The sequence below is a fragment of the Cotesia typhae genome, unplaced genomic scaffold, assembly GCF_013202065.1.
Source record: "Cotesia typhae breed Kobodo isofemale line unplaced genomic scaffold, CoteBio_Ctyphae contig_11, whole genome shotgun sequence".
Classification (NCBI taxonomy): Eukaryota; Metazoa; Arthropoda; class Insecta; order Hymenoptera; family Braconidae; genus Cotesia; species Cotesia typhae.
This window is the reverse complement of record NW_027423711.1, coordinates 1883802-1907980: the sequence shown is the minus strand read 5'-3', so window position 1 is coordinate 1907980 and position 24179 is coordinate 1883802. Positions and strand designations below refer to the sequence as shown.

Here is a 24179-nt window from a genome sequence, read left to right as displayed (position 1 = left end):
TTAAAAGAAAGTTAAATTAATAGATTAATTTTTGAATTAATAAATAAAGCAATATGAAAAAGGATCATGGCATTTAGTAAGTGAGTTGTTTAATATTGAATTTAAGATGAGTAAATATAAAAATATGATAACAACAATTATCTAATCTCGGTAGATACTTAAGGAATAAAAATAATTAAAAATTGCATTCAATTACGCAAATAGCAGTGAGTATGCACTTATTTGTGGTACTGTTGAACTAAAAAAAAATTTTTGTAAAAAATATCAGCAGAAGCGCGTTATTTATAGATAAAATATGCGAGAAAACGGAGATACTGATTAATAAATAAATAAATATAATTTTCATTACATTGGGTTTTATTTGTTCAATGGAGATATTTTTCGTCTATGTCACAACAGAATCATTTTAGCGATATTAAATGCATCTGTTAGAGAGTGGGGATGAGCTGTTTTATCAGCGATGGCTCGAAGCGAGAACAAGAGACGGTAAAGATATGAGTTGTAAATTGAAAGTACATTCACTGATAAATTAAAGCTCTGTGGAATATTTTAAATGAAAATAATAATATACTTTTTTTTTTAGTTACTTTAAAAAAAAAAAAAAAAAAAAAAAAAAACTATTTATTCGTTTATTTTTCTGCTTCATTTACTGTAAAATTTATTACTGTTCAGTGTTAATGGGTATTAAATACACGCGTATTTTATTATCTGTACGGATCAAAGTTCAACTGCTACAAGAAATATAAATGTGTATATTTTATTTTAAAATAAAACTTGTGTCTTCTTCACGGATATATGGAAGTTTTTTGGTTTAAAATAGCAAATCACATTTTAGCATCTCGTGTTTAAATATTTTGATTTTATTCATCCCGTTTTACCTACTGTGCGATATATATAAAAGATAGTATAGATAAGGTCAACTGTCGAGAACATTCATAAGGATAAAAAATAAAAATAAAGTAAAAGACAGAAAAGGATGTACTGAGAGTGGGGAGACACAAGAGTTGTAAAAGTAGAGAGGGAATGAATAAATATTGTGGTGATTGTGACAAGTACGACAGTTTATCGTCAAGTAACGTCATTCAGTGTATTAATAATTTTTATAGTGGATTTATTATATTTATAATAAATAAATAAATTATCTTTATAAGATATTTTTGTTATTACTTTGGTTTATATAATTATTTTTTTAATTTACTTCCAACTACCGCTGACGTCTCTGTCTCGTCTTGGTAATCATTGGTGAGTGAAAAAATTTAACAGGGATGGGAATATGGAAACAGTGAGATGAGGGTTGATGTTGATGAATATTCATAAAACGTAAATTTGCGTTAAAAATATAAAATAGAACTTTTTTAAATCACGTGCTTCCAGACACTAGTTAGAGAAAGAGAGCAAGAGTTAGAGACAAGACTCTTGAAACTAAGTAGAGGTGAGTCGACAAATTTTTTTTCATCCTCTTCCTCTGCTCTACTCTTTTTCTCTAATTTATTACATCAAAGATCACAACACTCATTATTTTTTTTTTGTCAATCATTTTCATATAAGTATTTGCAATTATTTATAATTTTAGGGTGTAAACATTTTTTCTATTCATCTGAAACGGAATGACGCATCTAATTTTATTTTATTTATCCTTCAAGAGCATTCTGCACGCCATGTTGTTGCGAAATAATACGATAAAGGAAAACAAAATTAATTATTGTGCTTGGTATAATTGATTATGAATTATCGGTAAAAAATAATTCATAATTCAGTAATAAATTTTATGAAGTAGAATTTGTGATATAATTTTATCTTCTTGAGTTTTTAAATGTGGGAAGCTTTAAATTGGCTGATTCTTTTAACTAATTAATTTCAATTTGAATGAAAAAAATCGAGTGAATATAACAAGCACAAATATTGATTAAATTTTAATAATATTAGCAATAGTAAACATGTTATTAGTCATTAATATTTAATAACGACTGGAATAAATAATTATGCAATGGATATTACGCGTTATTTTTAGTTGACGGTAAAACCACTTGAGCGCGCTCAATCTATAACAATTTAAATTAATCCCGGGAGATAAAGTTATAAACGATTGATGGTTAAATTTTTTTTAAATGTTATAGCTCTGACTCTTTTTAGCATTTAAATTAAAATAAAAAAAAGTGAATTTCCAATTGAATAGATTAAAACTTCATTATTTTACCGCGTTTTAAAATTTGAAATAAAAATAAAAAGTATAATGTTTAAAATTTATAAAATTATTAATTAAAATTTTCATTGCAGATAATTCAATTAAAAAATGACGGAATCGAAACAATTTACAAGAGCCGAAATAACTGCAACAGACCGAAAATTAACGAGGATAATAATCCACGATAAAGTTTACGATGTCACCCCGTTTCTGAACGAACATCCGGGAGGAGAAGAAATTCTTCTTGATCATAAAGGTGTCGACGCATCTGAGGACTTTGATGACGTCGGGCACTCAGCAGATGCACAAGAATTGATGAAGAAATATATGATTGGCGAAATAGTCGCTTCAGAACGGACGAATAGTGCGCCAAAAAAAGGATGGACTACTGGACAAAACAAAACAAATCAACAAAAAGTCGAAGGCCCACCGATTCTATTTTACATGATCGTCAGCGGGTTCCTGTCTTTTTTAATTGCCGCTTGGTATTTCAAGCTCGGTGCTTGAATTAATTACTCTTATCACTTTTCCTTCCATTGCCAAAAATAGTCCATAGACTTTGAGAACCGCGAGTCGGTAAATAAACCCATTCAATAGTAAAATTAATTTTTTTGATAAACTTTACGATTTTCTGTATAAAAAGTATCATTTAATTATCATAATTATAATTATAATGGCTAAAATTTATTAACTTTTGTAAACAGTTAAAAATATAATAACTTTTAAAAAATGGCTAGAGCTTTTTTTTACTAACAAGAAAATTTCTCAAGTTATTTATTAAAATAATTACTTGAAAACCCGGTAAATTAGCCGAGTACTAATTACGAATAGGGTACAGGGGTGTCGTTAACCGGGGAAACTTGTGCTGGTGACGATTTGCGTCAGACAACTGGAGCGAGAGAATTTAACAACGCGCATACTAGTTGGTACTTTGCTGATATGAGTAGAGGGTGAAATTCATACAAAAAATAACTAAAAAAATCTACGACATTGCCCAATAACTACTTGTCATTATATTATAGAATATATGTTCTTCATGTCGTTATTTTTATCTGAATAAGAAGTAATAACTTCTTGAAAACAGTGTATTGATATTTTCAAATAAGGCAAAATTAATGTTTTACAAAAATATGGAGCAATTTCAAGTAAATTTACATGAAACTAATAAAACAATTTGAAAAATCAAAACAAATTTTTTGAATGTTCAAAAATTTTAACTGAATCAAAAAGACTCGAGTTTTTGGTTATCATTATTCTCAGTCTTCTAATAATTGACAATAATCATTTAAAAAAATTTTTTTAAAAATAGAGAGAGCCAGTTTAATCAATAAATTCAAACAAAGAAGAAATATGCAAAATAATACCGCGATCAATTTAAATGAAATTTTTAAAATTCTAAAATTTACATAATTTGAATTTGATTGTGGAAAAATATTCTTGAGTAAATTTTTAAAGAAATAGGAGTGAAAATACAGTCAAATTTTTATTTAGTGAGTTTTCAGCTATAAAACTTCAACTTAGCTTACGAATTTTATAAACTATTACGGAATCCCTTCGATATCATCCAATTCCCATTTGAATACTTATTACCAATAGGGAATTCGATCCTCGTGACTCATCAGCGTATACACACCCTGTAGTTATTTTTAAATAATCATCAACATTCGCGTGTTTTACTCCAATAATAATTCACGAGTAAAATGTAATAAAATATTCAAAAAAAAAAAAATATTTAATATCAGTAACACTACTGATAATAATAAAAATATTACTAACATGAACGTTAAAAAAAAAAAAAAAAAAAAAAATTAAAAGCACTCGCTACTCACCTCGCAGTAAAATGCATAGTCGAGTATAAAATTACAAAACTTTTAACCATTAAATGATAAATAGAAATAAACAAATTTAAAACATGAGGGATTGCGATATAAATTGAATCTAAATAAAGTTAATAAATAATCCAACCCGCGAGTGAACCATCCGCTCGAATGGCTGAGTGTCAACTGACTGGATCATCTCGTGCGCGCCCCGAGTGCACCCTTGGGACTTTTTTAATGCCCTCTCTCTTTTTCTTCTTCGTACATACTTCCGGTCGTTTCCGATGGAAATGGAGGGGATGAAAAAAAAGCGAGAGGAAAAAATACCAACTGGATGGACATCAGTTGTACGTTTTTAAATTTCGTAATAATTCAAATATTTTACATTACTTTGTTCATGTATAGTTAATATCAATGTTGTAAATAATAATAAGAATAATAATAAAAAAAGAAACGAAAAAATTTTTTTACCCGCGGGTAAGATCAGCCTTTTTGAACTTATTTCTTTAAATGGCATAAAAGTAAAAGTAATAAAAAGCGTACGGCTGTTATGTGAAAAGGTAAAGACGGAATAAAACGAGAAGAAGAACAAGAGCAAGAACAAGAACATGAAGAAGTAATACCAATGGTAAAGGCAAAGGTTCTCATTCAACTCAAAAGAAGACTTTTGCCTGTATTGGGCCAACCAAAGAGAGCAGACATTTATGCACCTGGTGTAGCAGCTGTTTACGGACGTCCGTTACCTGGTCTAGCACCTGTTTGAGGTTGCGTGTCTTACAACCCGAACCCCCATAGCAACACATGTCACCAAGAGTAATTCAGTGGCCTCCCTCGCCTACATATCTACCATATATATTAAATATTACATCTACAACTCGATGAATTTTCATATAAAAACTTTAATATACTTTAAAAAGTTTTTGTTTTTTATTATTTCTTTACTCTTCTCATATTTTTCACAACATACTAATGTACATCCAAGATTACTGCATACTACTCTTACCAACCAACCAACCAACCTATACTACTCTAGTAGCTTTTGACTTTATATTACCTATACATCTGGCATCGTACACTGTCCGTCTTCCTTCTTTCATTATTGTACTCTACACATTTTTTATAGAAGCCAAAAGAAAACGGGCACATCTACTTTACTTGCGAATGACATCAAGAGAACAATGTACATAAGTATATAAATATATACATATATATATTTGTGTACTTTGTACCACTGAGTAAATCGTTGAGAGAAAAATATGAGTTAAATAGATGTAAATGATTCTTTTATGAGTATTAAAAATAATAAAACTACTTTGATGTTGGCTTATTGTACAAAAAGTAATTAAAATATTAACGTCCTTTTATTTATAATTATTTTCTTCTTTGTTAAATAAAAAATCTTTTCACGTTATTCAATTAAAGTGAAAGAAATAATTACGATTTCGTTTAGTTTTAAAAAGGATTTACGTGGTATACCTGTCTGTACTAGCGATATTTAAGATTTTTCATCGAGTAAACTTTTCAGAAAATTTAACAGAATGAGATAGAGACAGGGAAAGTTAACTCAGACGATCCGGAGGTAAAGTTCAAGAAAAATAAAATCCCATGAGATTGCACTGGTTTTATCTTTAAATCTATCTATATAAATATATAATATATACGTCCATCTACAAGGTAACGAGTAAGATCAATTTTACAATTGCTGTATATCCGCGGAGCAATTTCAGTAAATCTACTTAATACGTTATTTATTTTTAGTTAAATAATTTATTAATATTTTAATTTGTAACCCATATATATATATTTATAAATATATTTGACCATCAGAGAGATGACAGATCTAGAATATAAATATGTAGAATGATGACAACGTAATGGCGAATATTTGGAATGGGTTGTGCGCGCAAGTTGTGGTATTAGTTATGGCTGTCGATATTGATCCAACCCACGACCTATTCCCTCATCTTATCTCAGCTGCATAAACTTGCCAAACACATGTTCACAACGAGAGTAAATGAATGATTCAATTTTATTTTATTTAATGAAGGCATGAAATTTTGATTTCGACTCCAAACAACAAACAACCCAAGCTAAATGACCTTTGGATTTTATTTTAGTTGATTTCATTATTTTTTGGCTTACACATTACCTTGGACGATAAAGTAATTGGATGAGAGCGAGAATAAGAGATGGTATGACCGAAGAATATTCTGCAGTCACCTAACCGGATTTTACGGCCGACCGGAAGCCGGAGGTTTCGTTCCCTTTATGCCTCCGGGTTATAAGCTCGAACGGCTTCCCTTCGCCAACTTTAGAGTTTAAATTTTCGAGGATGGTGAGGATCGTCTATGTATAATACACACGCTTTTATATATATATATATATATATATATATATATATATATATATATATATATATATATATATATATATATATATATATATATGGGTATGTATATACTTAATAAGTTTTGTGTATGTACTATTTTAGTAAATACTTGTCTACATTTCTTCCGAACAACTACGCGGGTTCATTTTAAAGAAGTTCAATCGCAGTTATAATACTGTTGAATTTATTTTTTTTAGTGTGAAAATTTATTCAAATTTTTCTAGACCAAATTTTGGTATTTTTTTTTTCGTAATATTTCAAAATTTTAGCACAAAAATTTAAAATTTTACATTTAACAATTTTCTTTCATAAAACTTTATATTTAATTTAACAATAAATGTTAATTTTTGTTAAAGTATTTATTACTCTTTTTAATTCATATTTCTACTTTGTAAAGAAAAAAAAAAAAGAAAAGAAAAATGTATGAAATGTTGAATGAACAGTTTATTTTCGACAAGTTTATTGTAATGTTTGATAAAAGTTTTTGTACAAAAAGTAAAGAAAAATAAAAATATGAAAATGTAAACGTGTAGTTAATTTAATATCGCGTGTATAGATTATAATTGAGGGTGATGCATATGTCAGTGATCGGACCTTAGGGGCGTATATGGAAACAATATACGAATACAAAAATGAACATGACATGTGTCTTGTCAATGGACAACAGAAGAACGTTATTTTTTTCCCATGAGTGACGAATCAAATTATTGGCAGATGCAAATTTTAAGTCAACGCCACAGGAAGTTAATTTGTATTTCATTTTTGTTTTTGTTCTCTTGCTTTAGTTACTTGTTGCGCAAAATGCTGATAATGAATTGGTAGTAAAGAAAATGAGATTTGAGTAGCTCGTTTAAATGTTTGACTATGAGTTTAGAAATCCAAAATTTATATTAGTATGTTTAATTGGAGTTGATAAATTTATCTCGGAATAATATTATCACAGCGATAAACTTTGGAGTAATCCGAAACGAATTGTAGGAATTTGTTACGCTGACCATGAGAAGCTTATTAGACAACTAAATTGCACGCATCATAGCGCAAAGCGCGTGAGGTTGTGCTTTACACCCGATTTGTCAAGGTCAAGCAATTTTGTGATCTTCAAATTCTTCTATCACAATTATATTGCACTTATACAATACTATAAGTAGATGTACACCGAGAAAACACTTAAATTAAACCATCTTCTGATGTCACCCGCTGTTTTTTTTACGTACCAACGATTACTTCCGAACAAATTGTTTTTTCGAGACCGGGCTTTCTTTATTAGTTTAAGAATTCGATGAAATGGTGCCGAATTTCATATCAGGAGCCTAGTTTACGTATTTATTTTTTAAATTGAATTTTTATTAAAATTCACTATGATACACACGTAAAAAAAGAAACGAACTTTTTTCATTTTTCTCACGTGAGAACGATGACTAGATTTTTTTAGACTGCGAGCGCATGACAAGAAAAATGGGCGCCGATAATTAAAAAAAAAAAAAAAATAATAATAAAAAATACTCTAAGAAATTATTAAATTATAATTTTTTTTTAAATCAATTAAACAATTTATTTTTTTCTTGAAAAATAAATGAGCGTTACGAGGCGTGCACGTTTGAATTTTCGGAACTTATTTTAAATGTTATAAATTTGATAAATGACGAATTTAAATTTTATCCAGAAATATAATAATTAAAAATGTTAAATTATAATTTCAATTAATTTAAATCTTTTTGATTTTTATTCGTCATTTTACATACAGGTCTTTAAAAAAATATTAATTCAATGAAGTTGACGTTAATATTTTAATTGTAAATAGTTCATTTAATTAGTTGAAATGAAACTGGAAATCCGAGCTGATAACAAAAGTTTAATTCCAATGAATGATTTTGCGAAAAATATTATTATACTAATTAGAAATAAATTTTCAAATAAAATATAATATTCATCATTTGATAAATTTTCAATAGTGATGAGTAGCATTTGTTTGTAATTATTATCTGATGAGAATAATTAATAGAAACACAATTAATAAGCATCAAAGTATATGTATTTACGTGTGGTATAATGGAGACGGATAGAGAAGATCAATCAAACTTGTTGAAAGTTTATGTTAAACTTAAAGTTCTACAGCTCGAGGCATTCATGAATTTCAAATACTTAAATAATTGTTCATGTGAGAACTCGAGGGTACATAATTAGCCCAGAAATTTCGGGAAAACTTAGTCAACTAGTAATACGATGAAGATAATGATGATTATGATAATGAGGGTAACAATAATAATAATATAACGATAAAAGTAATTTAAAAAGGTAAATTGAATAAATAATCACCAACGACTAACGTTAGATTAAAATATCTTTAGTAATGACATATGACTGTCAACAAAGACAGATGAATTCCTGTATATCATTGGTGTCGGCTCACGAATCTCGATCATGTCGGAAAATAGAATCCGATTTAGCGGAAGAGGATGTATTGGGAATAAAAAGAGTGCAAGAAACTACAGTATCGTGAGGGGAATCAATAAAGTCTCGGAGACGCGACCTCGAATCGAAATAAAGCGGTTCAGCGACGTCGCTGAGTGGTGGTGCCACGTCTTTCCATTTTTAAGCAAGCTCTCCCTTTGCTTGGCTGACGTGCCTGCTCAGCTACTCTCGTGCAATTGGGATTCACTGGTAAAAAAAGGTCGATAGGATAGACAAGTGCCATCCCAACCTTTTGCTACAACTTTTAGAGGTACAAACATGACCACGTCTCCAAATTATTCTCTTCCTTCTAACAGCATTCGTGTGAATAGAACAAATCTCACTTAAGTGCTACGAAAAAATTCTACGCCTAAAGCTTTCTGCAATTCTAGAAAACTCAATGTAATTTTTATAATAATTTTTACTCCTCAGTACAATGACGTGGGTGGTATGCAAGTAAAGACGAAAAATATAATAGAACAGAATAGAACAGAATAGAATAGAATAGGAGAGGAGAGGAGAGTCTACCAGAGTAACCTGAAGAGACTGTTCTCGTGTTTGGTTTTTGTTTCTTGCTAGTGAACTGTAACGAGCCACTTGACTACGTTGCATATTTTTAAGTACCGAGAGTACATGGATAAAGAGTAACGTGAATGAGTGAATCATATATAGATATACGAACTAGAGTTTGAACTTTTTATTGGTAACTTATGATGGCGTATACTTGATTTGTAAAAAAATAAATTAAAAAATAAAAATAATAATTCTATTGAAACGTTAACATGATTGAAAGCACTTTAAATCCGTGCACACGGGTTAAATTTGTAACAAACTTTTCAATTATCTTTCATTATATTAAATTTGAATCAATAAATTTAGATAGTATTTTTCGGAAGAGATATGATGCGATTTATCAATCAGTTTGAAGTAAATTTATCGTTGAAAAGTAAAATACAACTTTTGAAATGATGAAAAAATTTTATAAAATAAAATAAGAAAAAAAAAAGCAAGCAAGTAATGACGAATAGTTTCCAGGACCTAGATCTTTTTCATAGCTTTAGCTTGTCGCGTATCTGCAAAACCGCGAGTCATAATGAATTATTAGCTTCCTAAAGTTTAGATAAACCCCATAGTGTACAACCATTAAAAAAAAAAAAACCCAGACATTGGCATGATGCCATAACGTAACTGCTGAGATAGAATCTCTAAGAAGTAAATGAAAAATGTCTAGTTTTATACTAAACTGTGATTTTTTTCTAGTCTCTTTGCCCGAAAATTTTTGTTGAGAATTCGAACTGTAATTAATTTAATAATTTTTTTCTTTTTATAATAAATACTCACTTCACGAAGCTCTTTTATCTTGAGTCCACCTTTCCCGATGACACAACCCGCCTGGCTTTGATGGACAAGCATACGAATATCGATTTCATCACTTCCGTGTTTAGTTCCATTCTAAAATAAATGTTTATTGAATTAGCGAATGCTACTTGGAGGTTTAATATCTACATTATTGAATAATGAAAACTCACCTCCTCAAGATTGGGCACAACTTTATTAAGAACCTGGAGCACTGTATCCAAATCCGAACTGATAGTCAGGACTCTATAATCAAAAATTCGAGAGTTATTAAAATGATAAACGACAAATTTTTAATAGTTGTAATTATAAATAAATAAATACAAGACATTACAATTACATTAATTAAATATTCTTAATTAAAATTTCTAGACAGCCATCCCCAACATTTCTGTTATTTTAATTATAAATTTAAAACCTTTCCATATTAGGAAGAAATGCATCAGACAGTTGTGAAAAAAACAAAATAAATGATAATAATTATAAACATACAAATAAGTAAGCCAGGCTCTACCTCTGCTTGTGAAAACTAGCCTTCGTTTTTAATTTAAACGGTTTTTGTGCTCATACCGACTGAGAAAATAATGCAAATTATAATTATAAATAATAAAAAAAAAATCAACGAGTCCACCGATTGTTTCTTTGCATATTTTACTTTTTAAGGTATCGTTCATACTGTAAATTGTCTATGATTACTATTACAGCGGATTGTAGGAAGTATATTACCTCTGTAAATTTCTAATGGTTAAAAATACCTATCAATTAGATACTGAAATTAAAAATTCAATGTACAAATATTAAAATCTTACATTACTTTTTCTACATCCGTACCTTTTTTATGTTAATCTCATGATGAATTATTTAAAATATTTTTTTTTTTTCTTCAGACGCTTTAAATTATTTATAAAAGCTGGTAATAGGTAATTATTCGAAAGTAAATGAGTTGAATCTCATTGCGATAGTGAAAATCAAGTAAAACGAACTTATACAGTATGTTCATTGAATAATAGTTCAAAATTAGAAACGAGGTCGCTCGTTTCTGAAGCAATAAAGCAAGGAAATATATGAGCATCTTGGCTAAATTAATGACAGACTTGTCATTACTGATTACAACAATCTAGAACAGAAGTGGAAACATTTTTTTTTAATGAATTTAATTTTAATTAAGTTGTAAACCGTTGACTTATCTCGAACAAAGGGCGTCTACTGAAAAATAAATAATTATAAATGAATGAATGAATGAATTAATGAAAGATATAAATAAATAAATTGTTTTTTGGTAATACTGCTGAGTGACTAATTGGGTTGGCTTTGATGTTAGTCACTGAATTTTTGAATCCACTGAAACGAGAAATAGGTAAAAATTTTAAATTAGTGTCGAGAAGACATCAGTTGAAGATGTGAAAAGACACCAGTGATTAACAATGATTTAATCCATTCCCGGAGTCTTGGTCACTTATCGGGTCAATATCTGAACAGATTTATTGTGTGTTAGTAACTGGTGTTTTTTTTAGCTGGGTCCTTTTGTGGTTGGAAGATGTCTTTTCTGCTTTAAGTATCTGAAAAAAAATTTTCTCTACGCGATATTTTTTTTTTTCAAACCAATTTAATAAAGATAAAAAAAATTTTTTTTTAAATTACATTATACAATATCAATAATGGTGAAATGACTTGATTATTGGTATTATTGAATAAAATACCTTGATCGGGGAATAGAGATGTTAAAAAAAAAGTTAATAAATAAATTTTAAAGCAGAGTAAATAAAATATAAATATTTTTTGACAGATAATAGCGATAGAGATAGTGAAAAAGAATGCAGGAATTGTGAAATAATATTTACGACTGATAAATTATGAAAAACTTCAAAGATAATTTAATGAGTGAAAAAATTTAATTTAATTCCATTGATAAAAAAAAAATATTCAATAATTGAATTTAATAAAAAAAAAAATTGTTTACGTATTTGCCGGATAACGACCACCGGAAAATCCGGTAGTAATTGAATAAAAGTGACTAATAACTTTATAAATATAAATCTAGAAATAAAATTAGCAAAAACATCTCAGAGAGCATTAAAAATCCGGCTTTCACAAATTATTGTTATTAATATAATTATGATTATTAAAAATATTATTTTGTTATTGAAAGCTAATGACATGGTTGTTAGAATAAAAAATAAAACAATTACTATGGAGGAGAAAGAATAAACGAGCATGATAGAAAATTATAATACATTAAAAATAGAAAAGAAAATAAAGAGATGATAAGTGAGTAAATGAAAAATGAAGGATTAAATAAAAATGAAAATGATGAAATGAGTTAGAAAACCCTGATATTTTATGGTATCGTATATTAATTAGAGACAAAGAAGAGAGAATTAAGACATTAAGTAGTTGGTGTTTGGCATTACCGTTCGGGTCCGGGGCAATCGGGTACAACGATTGAGGCTTTGTACTGTTGGGCCATGGTAGTTGGTGGTTCATTGGTGGTTGATTGTTGTCGATTGTTGGTGGGGTTGGTGGTCCACACAATTGCCGATCGCGTGTCGGGGTCCGTCGTTCCGGGCAGGGCAACCGGCAGGGCAACGACGCACAGGATAACGCCAGGGCAACACCAAAGGGGCAACGCCGGGGTCGGGGCGGGGCCAGGGCACAAACCATCAACCAAGTTAGACCTCATATGTTTTTTTTTATATTTTTAATATCGAGACGAGTCTCGATATTTATATTTACATTTATATTTATAAATATATATTTTTTTTTATTTAGAATTTATCATCATTATAATTATTACTTTATGTTCTCTACAAATATCTTTTAGTCCCCTTCCCTTTTACTTATTCTCTAGGGCCACGACGTCGCGACGACGATGATGACAACGACGGCGACGACGACGACGACCACCATTTACCTATCGCCTCATATCTCTATCTTTATTTATAGTTATATTTTTTTTTATCTGATATTTCTTTGCTCAAAAATTTAAAAATTAATTATCTAAAAACTTTTTGTTAAATAAAGTGTAATATAAATAATTAAAATTTGTGATATGGAGAAAGAAATGAGATATGGAGGCGATTGCTTATTTAAATTATTTTTCTACCCCATTTTCTCCTACACAGCTTTTATATACACATGGACATTAATATTTTTTGCTCAAATTTTATTATGATTCTACTGTGCTGTATATAGTAACAATTATTATAATTTTTTTTTCATTTTTTAATATAAATAACAACATCGGCTAAAGGGTATAAAAACGAGTAATAACGGAGTTATTCTCGATTATTTATGTAGCCTAGTTGACACAAGTAAATATAACTTTTTTAATATGAACACACAAAAAAAAGAGCTTTTAATATTTAAACATGTATACTACTTTTAAAACGATTTTTATACTTTAATTTATTTTCTTTTTAATATAAATATTTATTTACTAGACTCTAATTATGATAAATTTTAATTTAACTTTCAAGGAATTGACTAAAAAATTAATTTAAGCTCGACTTTGAATTAAAAATAACAAACAAAGCTAAAAAATAATAAAACCTTCTATATGTTAAGTATCGAAATACAGAGACTAGAAATCTTGAATTAAAAAAAAATATATATATTTATAGTCTTAATTACTAAAAAAAACTTTGTAAAGCGTGAAAAGCTCACCTGACTACGGAGTTTCGTGATATTTTGTCCGCCCTTTCCAATTATAGAGCCAGCAACCTACGGAATAAAAAAAATTATGACAATTACCAAAATTTTTTTTGTTTAAACGAAAAAATTAACAGAAAAATCAACACCGTATAGCTGTTTTTTTTTTATTGTACTAACAACACAATAATCCAAAGAAGGAAGAAGAAGAGCTTGGTGGCTCATTGAACACGCAATTTGCTATAAAGACATCCGACTCGCATAACTTTAGTCTAAAACTCTTTTACTTACTAAAACTATTTAATTACACAATACGTCAATAATTTACAATATACAATAACTTTTTTTAGTGACGTTCCTAATGCCAATTGTTAGCTCAACTCACGCTTGATATTTCTTAAAATAAAAAGAATCTAAACAATACACGCTTAGTTACATTATTTAAAGCTAAAATTAATGATTCGATTAGTGTACAACTTGCATTACAAAATCAACGAGGCATTGTATTATCGTTTGTTTCATCCTATGATGATTGTTGCATCAAAACAAGCCACTCCTTATCTTCCTCACCGATACGTATATGTATATTAACATAAATGAACATAAAGTAAAGAGATTGTACTGTAACTGACTACATCGGTAGGTTAAAAGGTCTTATCAGCAAGTGAAGGGCACGAATATCTTCTCTCACGATTTAAATCCAAGTGAGCGCCGTGGACAATATCAAACGAAGATATTATCTGTTATGTAAACAAATGGTATCTATTCAATCACAGCATTAACAGCAAAAGTCATTCGCGTCTCATCGTATTATGATTACATTAGAATTATATCAGGATTGCGATTATATATTGTTACGCTAGCATTGGAATGCCATGTCCTTGTTTAGCTTGGATTCTATTTTGCTCAATAAAAATTACAACTCATACTAAATATCGATGAGGTCCCTGCATAAATATTTTGCAACTGACTCGGGGGCGCGTTTAGATCTACTCTTTTTCCTCCTTCTTTTAATGCATCCTACGTTCAGCACATATTTATAAAATATGGTAACATAAGATTGATGTGTTGGATAATAATATATACTGTAGGCTCTCTCGCAACACTCTCGGTGATCTACGATCAACCTTGAGGATTGAGAACATCAAGTGAACCAGAGCAAATCATTCAAAGTTACAGCCTAGCGCAACTCGGTTATGTTTTTTCTTGGATTATTAACTTTAAATGACGCACCTTGCTTGGAATAAGGAGCCGTAGCTCCTCATCTCCTTGACGGTAACGTTTGTGAGGGGTCATCGGACCCCCTTGACCGCCCATCGCATCTGCCTCCCTCTTCATTATGTCTGAAAAAAAATATAAAATATTAATTATTATGTCATCATTAGAGATTATCGTTAGATTATAGTGATAGTAATCAATCAATCAACCAATCATTAATTACCAAATATAATTATGTCCTTCGGGATAAATTTATGTGGATGTTAGTAGAAAATTATTCGACTTCAGCTAAAGGGATGAAATGATAAACAAATTTATAAGTAGTTTTTCAAAGGGATTAAAGTAATAATTAAGAGATGAAACGACATGAATGGCTGTCGATATAAGAGAAGAGTATACACACCGTTAATGAGGGTAATTGCATACTTAATCTGTGCGATGCTTGAGAGTTGAGACCACGAGTAGATGTGAAGAAGAAGAAGAAGAAGAAGACGAAGGAAACGAGAAAGACAAGTGGGTATTTGAATAAACGGAAGCATTGATCGCGTAACGAGCGCGCGCCTTCTCGTCTATTACACAAGTCACTGTGCGATTTATAGCAAGAAAATATACCTTAAATCGAGTAATCTCTCTCGGCTCTTCTACTTAGCATCGGTATGAACAAGAATACCGAATGTTGAATCTTGGAAATTCTGAAAGGTACCTCGAAATCATTTAGGATACTTTATGATTTTTTTTTTTACTATTATTATTATGCATTTTATTATTTTTTTAATATTTTTTTACTTGTCTTATCGCAGTACATTCTTACTTCCTTTCTCACTACTTACAACCGAGTGGTCTTTTACGAGCTTAGAAAGACGCTATTTAACGTTCTTTTCCAGACCAATTTCTCAATGGATCATGAAAAACTGCTATTTCCTACCGCATTTGTGTCATTCGATATTTTAAGTATTTCTCTAATGCACCGAAAAAATTTACAATTTTTTTTATGCTTAAGCAGATAAAATTTTTAAGAGATACACAAGTATAAGCATAAATATAAATATAAACAAATGAGATAAAATTAAAGGCAGTGAATTTAAATTGGAAAAAATTGTTCAGAGCAATCGTTGATTTATGACTGTTTTAACATTCACCGGAAAAGTTATATGAGTTCCCACGATTTCCCAAGGAAATATTAGCAAATGTATAATTAAAAAAAAATATATAACTAAATAATTGATCTATTTGTCCGTGAGAAAATTAATTCAAATTGAAATCCATTCGTCAATCCTTTATTTATCTATGTGTACTTATGACATAATGTTGATTTAACACGAACGTATTGTATTTACGGAGAAAAAATCTCGTTACTGAAAAAAATAATAATTTGAAATTTTTTTAATTTTTATTCAAATTTCATGCAAAAAAAATTTTTGCAGTCATTATATGCAAGAATATCCAAAAATAGTTTAATTTACAGTAAACCTAACAGTCAAGTCAGAAATATTATATGATTTAATGAACTAATTCATGTTTGAATTTCTTAAATTATAAACTATAAATTACTTTAATATAATTAGACTAAATTACTGCACTTCTGATGGCGGAAATAGTGAATATACTTCATTGTCACAAAATGAACAGCATAAGTTCACATTAAGCGTCTATAATTTTCAGACATCATTTGTGCAAAATAGTATGAAGTTGCACGAATATAAAAAAAAAAAAAAAATCTAATTCAAGAAAAAGAATCTGATGGAATAGTATGTCATTTAATTCAGTTAATCTGAAAAAACCTATTAAGAAGTAAATTGAATCTCAATATGTATGTTAGACAGAATATTTTCAAAAAGACTCAATCAGTTGAACTGAATCTTTTTAAATTAGCTTTAGATTCTCGTATAATAGAACCCTTATGAATATCACTACTTTCATCCGATTCGATTATTAACAATCAATACGTTAAAATAAAAACCCGTGGCACCAATTTATAAGAGAAGTTTTTCATTTTCTTCTTCTATGCGTTATTTTATGATAATTACAGACAGCCAGAAAAAGTTTCCCGATCAATAACAAAGAATTTTTATAACTTTTAAATGAAAAAATGTAAATCTACGATTGAAAATTCAAATTAAAGAAAATTCTTTATGAATACTTTAAAACAAAGATTTATTTTAAAAAATTAGATTGATTTAGGGTACATTATAATTAGAATATAATGGTATTGTTAAATTTTGAGTACAATAATGAACGTAGGTAATTAAAATGCGTGAAATGGCTTAATGAACTGTTAAATGTATTATTTAAAAAATATTTAATATAATACCGGATAACGAATGGAGATAATGGAGTATATAAAACGGAAATTGATGCATGTAGTTAGATATATAGCACAGTCAGTATAATAGAGTATCAATTCGTGTTTAGCATAGAAATCAGACCAGCACGAATACGAGTAGCATACGAACTTTTTTATCGGTAAATCCAGTCGGATAGTACAGTAGAGCGCGACTAAATACGACAACACACAACAACGCTAGGCGATAAATTCATGTACAAATGAGAAGACAATGTATGGATGTGTTTATGCACAAAGACAATTGCACTCTGTGCGCGTCATCATATCTACTGTATAAATAGTTGTCCTACTGTATAGAGTATAGAGCCAAGTATTTACCCGTGCGCTATTGTACATCGATATCAAACCTCGGAGAATCGTGGACTGGATTTGCTTAAAGACTAAATTACCGAAGTCTTCACCGAGTTACGTGCTTTTTTTTTTTTTTTTTTTTTTTTTTAAATAAATAATAAATAAATTTGTATTTATTTCTACATTGCAAAACTTAGTATGTTATATTGCATTTCTCTTATTCATTAGATAGATTTTTTTTCCTTATTGATTGACTTGTAAGTTATAAATCATTGTTATTTATTTTTATTCATTAATCATCGACTGCTTATTTGTAATTTGTTGAAAAAATGTGGAATTGTTAATGAGTTCAGTTTGTAAAATTAATTATAATTTTTGTAATATTTAATCGCGCAAATGGATAATTTATTCTCATTTTTTTATTAATATTGAATAAAAACAAAGAAACTGGGTCAACTCATTACCAACGTCAACGACTCTATACACACTAAGGCGATGAATAAAATAAAAATATAATAACGTTAAATACGCATATGGCCAGAGCAATTAGTTTTAATTGACCGCTCTAAAGGTCATGACGACTAAGCACGCGAATTTTTAAAAAATTCTAACTTTATTTCATATTTAAATAATTTATTTCCGAGTTCTTATTACCAGGATAAAAATACCGCGAAATACAAACATAAATATAAATATTTCATAAAGTTTGTAAGCTCACCAAACAATACATGTAATTAAATATAATTTTAGGTTGTGACAAAGTAATTAAACATGAAAAATAATATATTTTTGCAATGCATGCGCAATTTTTGTCGTGCGTGATATCAAGGTGGCGTGTCTACGATGAGTGTATTAAGGGAGACTGGGGGTGAGCTTGGACAACGGATTGCGACGGCCAATGAGTTAAAAACAAAAAAAAAATATAATAATAATAGCAAAATGCTGAGTTATAGAAAGAGAAGAGAAGAGAACGCGAAAATAGTACGAGAGAATAAAGAGGAAAGGGGTAGCCAACAAGTCTCGGGGTAAAAGCGTGAGGCGCCATCAAGTCCGCCATCATTAAAAGAAAAAAGACAGGGGATGTGGCGGCACATGCGATGCATACCTATAGTACAATTATTAATCAATCTATATTTAATTTTTATCAGTTCCGTTTTTATTAAAAAGAAAAAAAAATTTTTTTTTTTTTTTAAATCAATTTATTAAGTGAATTTATATTTTGATTTAATGTAAAAGGTCAAATGTTGTGTAAATAATTTTAGCAAATGTTAAAAATTTTAAAGATGAATTTAAATTTATAAAATTTCATAACTGTTAATTTTGTGGTAAAAATAAAAAATTAAAATATTGATGTAAGTGAGTAAATATAATCACTGGATAAATATAAATGAAATAATTTCTGTTTGAACGAGAAGAGCAGCAGAATAAATTTAAAAAATACAAGGAATTTTTATTATTATATATATGACCGAGGAATATTTATTTAACATTTTATTTATAAAAGCAATGGGTAAACATCGTTATCAAGTTACCGCGAATAGAATTTGTATAGTACCCTTTTGAGTCACGCAAACCTGTAAACTATCTTCTCTTATTTTATTCTACTCTGTCCGTATTACATGTTACGTAGTTAAGAATACCCAGCACGGGGAAAAATGTTTCTGTCAAGTGAGAAGAAAAATAGTATAAGTAAAATGACTTTAAGAAACGATAAATTTAATACTTTGAGTTAAATATGAAAAATAGCAAGTCTGCTGATTTAAAAACAAACTAATGCAAATTTATTTAGTAGTTGTTAGAAAACAGGGCTTCAGTTATGTTTTATGTTACAATGATGCAAATTGAAGAAATAGTACAGGGAAAAAAAGTTTACTTTTTTTTTTTTTGCTATGCGCAAAGTATCAACTCTCCGATTTGTTTTTATTAATTTAGCAATTAAAATAAACGGGTTTTCTAAATGAAATTTATTTAATATTAATAATTCATAGGCTTGAAAAGAAAAAAAAAACAGATTGAAGGAATTATATAATATTTACGCGAATGTAATGCCAGAACTAGTGGCTTCTTTAAATAGAATCGATAACAGAGTCCAAAAGCGTGGATAAAACCAGTTCTGTGAATAAAAGTAGCTTCGATCTTTTCTGATGATTGAACAGGTGCACGTACAACACGTAAATTATTTATCGAATAATAGAATTAAAATTTAATAAAAATACAGTCAATAAATATTTTAAATTACTGTACAGCGGACAATAATTTATTTCTGTAGTTTTTTTCACGGAATGATAATTGCGGAATATAAAATACTCTAAAATATTAGTATTAGAAGTCTGAAGATTGATGCAATTAAGACAAGATACCTTGGAGTAAATAAAATAAAAATAAAAAAAAAAATTAGGTAGATTGCTGTAAGCAAAATAAAGATTTATTAACCCTTGAGAAGTGAATGGCCGAGTGAAGGTATCTCAAGATGTTTTCAGATGATCATAAAGGTGAATTACATTATTATTAAGTTAAGGAAGGGGATATAAAAGACAAGAGCAAAAAGTGCAATTGATAAATAGTTAAAGTTATACATTTTCTTATACTTCGGTAATCTTTGTTTTAATCTTTATATCTCTATTAACTAGATGTGCGTGAGATAACTCGAAAATTAGTACAGTATAGGTTTATAAGCTCAAAAAGATTAGATCAATCTTGCAAGTAAGCAAGTAAGTAATATATACAAATAATAGTAAGAAATAAAGGAAAGAAAATGAATAGAACGGGAAATTTATTTGGCACAGAACTTACACGCAAGTAGTTAAAGTAAGTTCATTCATTGAAATTTTCTCAGTTACGCTGTATTTTAGACTTGGCAATAATACATAGTTCACAGCTTTTATTTTGATTTCATTCTTAGAATATTTGTAACATCCGCCCAGCTACTTTAGTTTTATTAAAGCCTCTGAATCAATGGCCCTGATTGTTTAATTTGAGTTTTTAACTATAAAACCAAAGTTGTAATTTGTTAATTAAATTTTACTTTTCAAACTGACGTAAGAGATTTTATTTTCATTTCATAACTATCAACAGAGAACTCATTTATATTTCAGATATTACACAATTCATATTATTTAAACAAAATTTTGAATCGCTAAATAATAACTTAAAGATGTTGAATATCTTTTTAAATTTACAATAAAAGAGCAATAAATTATTTTATTAGCAAATCAAAGTTAGTAATAATAAATTTTAATGTCAAATCAATAATATTCTTTGACTATTAAATGGTCTTTATAATGAATAATGATGAATGTAAAGCCATTTAAGTCTTATCAATTTTTATCAGATAATTTAAATATTTATAGGACATAAAATTAATTTATTAAGGAAATATCATAAATGCAAAATAATATGATTTGTGAAAATAATCTTTTATATGTTTCACAGTGAAAATAATTTATAATATAAAAAAGTGCAGACAACTCTCTGTCTCTTCTGTTTCTACTCGTTTTTATGTCTACTCTCATGATACAACAAACAAGTAAATACAGTTGGAGGAAATTCATCGGAAGAGAAAACTCGCACATTCCCGGACAAGCACATTATTCTTATTTGGAGTGTTTTCAACGAGGGGCTTTTACTTACCAGTAATGGTGCTTGCGTTTCTCTAACCTCCGGGATGGACTGCACACCCTGAAATCAACACATTTCATTATAATAATAATTATTATTTTAATTGTTTACCTGTATACAGAGTACAGTTATAATGTGATATGATAATTGCAATGAAAATGAAACTGAAGTAGGTTTCTACAAAGGAAATAATAAAATGTGAATAGATATTAAATGTTTGTGAAATAAATTTTAATGAAAGTTAAACTTCAATTTTTAATATTTTATAACTTTTGATTAGTTTTTTTTTTTTTTTTTTTCCTGAGAAAACAACCTCAGACTAGAATTTTCATTGAAAAAAATAGACAATAGTTGACTGAATTTTTTTTAAAAAACATCAATAATTTTTGACGCAATTAATTGAGAGATCAATATTGGTTTTACTTATTTTCTGAATTTTTTAATTCATTCTAAAAAGAATCAAATATCTTTGCCTGACATTTTAAACTATTCAATTAATTTTATGGAGAAAAAAAAATGTTTTTAAAATATCACCCAATTTTTTACAAGATAAAAATATTTAAAAAAATAAATCCAACTATATATTTTATTTCTATGGAAAATACACCAATCAGTTGTTTGTTATAAATAAAAAAAAATTTCTATTTACTTAAAATAAATTTCACATTGAAATGTAAATAAAAATCGTCAGATGGGTTTGGAAAATTTAATTTTATCTCTACACCAAATCAAAAAAAAGAAAATACCAATACTTTTATTTATTGACAAAGAGAAGACCGACCGATCATAAAAATGTTCTATTACGAACACGACAATAAAAAAAATGAAGAAAGAGATATACACATAAAAATACGGATGTTTACTAACGAAGCAAGTTCTGGAACACGTTTTTCCAGACCGGTTTTAGTGCCATAATAATTATTTAATTGTTATTCACGATATAAATTCATAAATAATTAAAATAACTATTGTCGTTTTAATTAAGAATTAAATTCCATGTTTATTTTTTAAAATATGTATACCATAATTATGCAACATAAATATTACACCATTATGAATTTTTATTATTATTATGATCATTATTATTATCATAAGTATCCAAAGATATCAAATAACATTAAGCGACCGCACGAATATCATTTTTCACAATACATCGAATCAGCAAAAAAGAGTAACTCCGAAGTCTAATAGACGAGGGGGTCACGAGGTCGTATAAGTTCACACGAGGCATCAAGAACCAGCTTGACGTAACACAAAAAATATTTATCATTTCATTTTAAGCTTTTATCCTCTTCACATACCAGGCTAATTTATTTTTTCAGCATTAAAATAATACCTCGAGTTAAAAAGCAAAAATCGCCGATAAAACAACAACTAATTTCACATAAGTAACAGTGTTACTTTCGTTTACGAGTCAGGTTATTGCTGTTACGTCAAGTTAGCTTTGAATTTAAAGAAGCAGCTAACTGCGACCAGGTGTGTTATGAATTAGACAGCGGAATAAATTCTCCACCTACGTACTGCTAAAAAATTTTAAGTTTAACTTTTGAAGCTATCGACACGGCTCCAAAACAACACAACACATTAACATGCAAGTAAGTGCCTGTATCTTGATACGCACAATAATAATAACAATTAAAATAATTTAAGAAGACTTTATAACTGTATAAATATATATACACGTGTAAACGTTTGTGCGGTAGGTCACTGCGCATCCGAATGGAAGTCAAATGAAATAACATAAACTCAAGTGCAAGAATATCGTCATAGTTCGTCGTGGGAGTATCTAAATCCACTATTTACTATATTTCCTGCTAGCAAAACTTCCTGAATATAGAAGTAAATTTTATGTTACTCACACAATATTTTTTTAATATAAAAAATAAAAACACAAGTAAATTAATAAAGAAGCAAACAAAAATGGTTAATTTAAAAAAAAAAACTAAAAATATTTTTTAAAAATGAAATTTAATAAATTTCCGGCGTTAAAAATAAAGAAGAAGTAAAAGAGCTGATGGATGAGTATTAATAAACTAATGGGATGAAATTTAGAATGTTATTGTAATTAAGTTAGTGTTATCGATAAAACAGTTAAGTTGTAAATACACACGACTAGGTATAGCAGTACGGAGCCAAGCGTGAAAAGTTTTCTTCCGAAGAACAGAACTGAACTGAACTTGACTTGAGTCGAGTCGAGTCGAACAGAACGCCAGCCAGTGCTATACAGAATACAGAGAGCAAAGTCACTTGTATTGGGTTGGCTTTATCCATACCAGCTCGAGCTCGAGGCATAGCACTCTCTTTCTCTTCTTCTTCTTCTTCTTCTTCTTCTTCTTTGCTTCTTTTCCCCTCACCCTTACTCCTAACTCCTAACTCCTTACTCCGGTGCTCCTTGGCCCTCTCCACTGCTATGCTTATAACTGCTATGCTCAGTCCTCGGTATAACATAAGGTCGCATCGCGGCCCCGCGAGACCCAAAGCAACGAGCTTCAGCACAACATGCCATGCCACGGATAGAGTCGGAGCTAATATAATGTAATGTAAGCGTATACAGAGTCGAGGTGGTAGGAGGAGTAGTAGTACTCTATACTGTACTGAGATCAGGGGAACCAGCGAGAATAAGAACCAGAGGGGGCAATAATAAAAGAGTTCAAACGTAAGCACGTATGTGAACTAAGAACATACCAGTGCGTGCTTATTTTACGTTTGCTATCACACTTTATTTATTTTTAAAAGTATTTTATTTATTAATATTTTTTGCTCGGAAAATTTAAATTGTGGATTTTTTTTTTTTTTTTTTTTTTTTTTTTTTCCCCACGTGATGATTTAATGACACTGATATCTTAGCAGACGTTTGACAAT

At 29.1% G+C, this 24179-nt stretch overlaps 2 protein-coding genes across 6 annotated transcripts in view; one reads left to right on the top strand and one right to left on the bottom strand.

The window, feature by feature from the left end:
• The window catches only part of Hnrnp-k (Heterogeneous nuclear ribonucleoprotein K), a 47361-nt gene that overhangs the window by 8979 nt on the left and 14203 nt on the right, over positions 1 to 24179 (bottom strand). For 2 of the 4 annotated variants that reach the window (XM_074243797.1, XM_074243816.1), the window contains 6 exons: positions 21330 to 21377; positions 15080 to 15189; positions 13862 to 13918; positions 12610 to 12653; positions 10372 to 10444; positions 10184 to 10294 (listed from right to left, as the gene is read on the bottom strand). In XM_074243797.1, coding sequence (XP_074099898.1) covers positions 10184 to 10294; positions 10372 to 10444; positions 12610 to 12653; positions 13862 to 13918; positions 15080 to 15184 — 390 coding nt within the window. In that variant the 5' untranslated portion in view covers positions 15185 to 15189; positions 21330 to 21377. Of the gene's footprint in view, positions 1 to 10183; positions 10295 to 10371; positions 10445 to 12609; positions 13583 to 13861; positions 13919 to 15079; positions 15190 to 21329; positions 21378 to 23427; positions 23563 to 24179 lie in introns of those variants that run through there. The other 2 variants (XM_074243806.1, XM_074243794.1) reach the window with 2 other exon arrangements.
• Positions 1093 to 2917, top strand: LOC141528012 (cytochrome b5). 2 transcript variants are annotated; one of them, XM_074243837.1, is made up of 2 exons: positions 1093 to 1242; positions 2278 to 2917. In XM_074243837.1, the coding sequence occupies exon 2, from the start codon at positions 2294 to 2296 to the stop codon at positions 2690 to 2692; it is 399 nt and encodes a 132-aa protein (XP_074099938.1). In that variant the 5' UTR covers positions 1093 to 1242; positions 2278 to 2293; the 3' UTR covers positions 2693 to 2917. The 2 variants fall into 2 exon arrangements, with proteins under 2 accessions (XP_074099938.1, XP_074099943.1); XM_074243842.1 differs by lacking the exon at positions 1093 to 1242 and adding an exon at positions 1375 to 1432.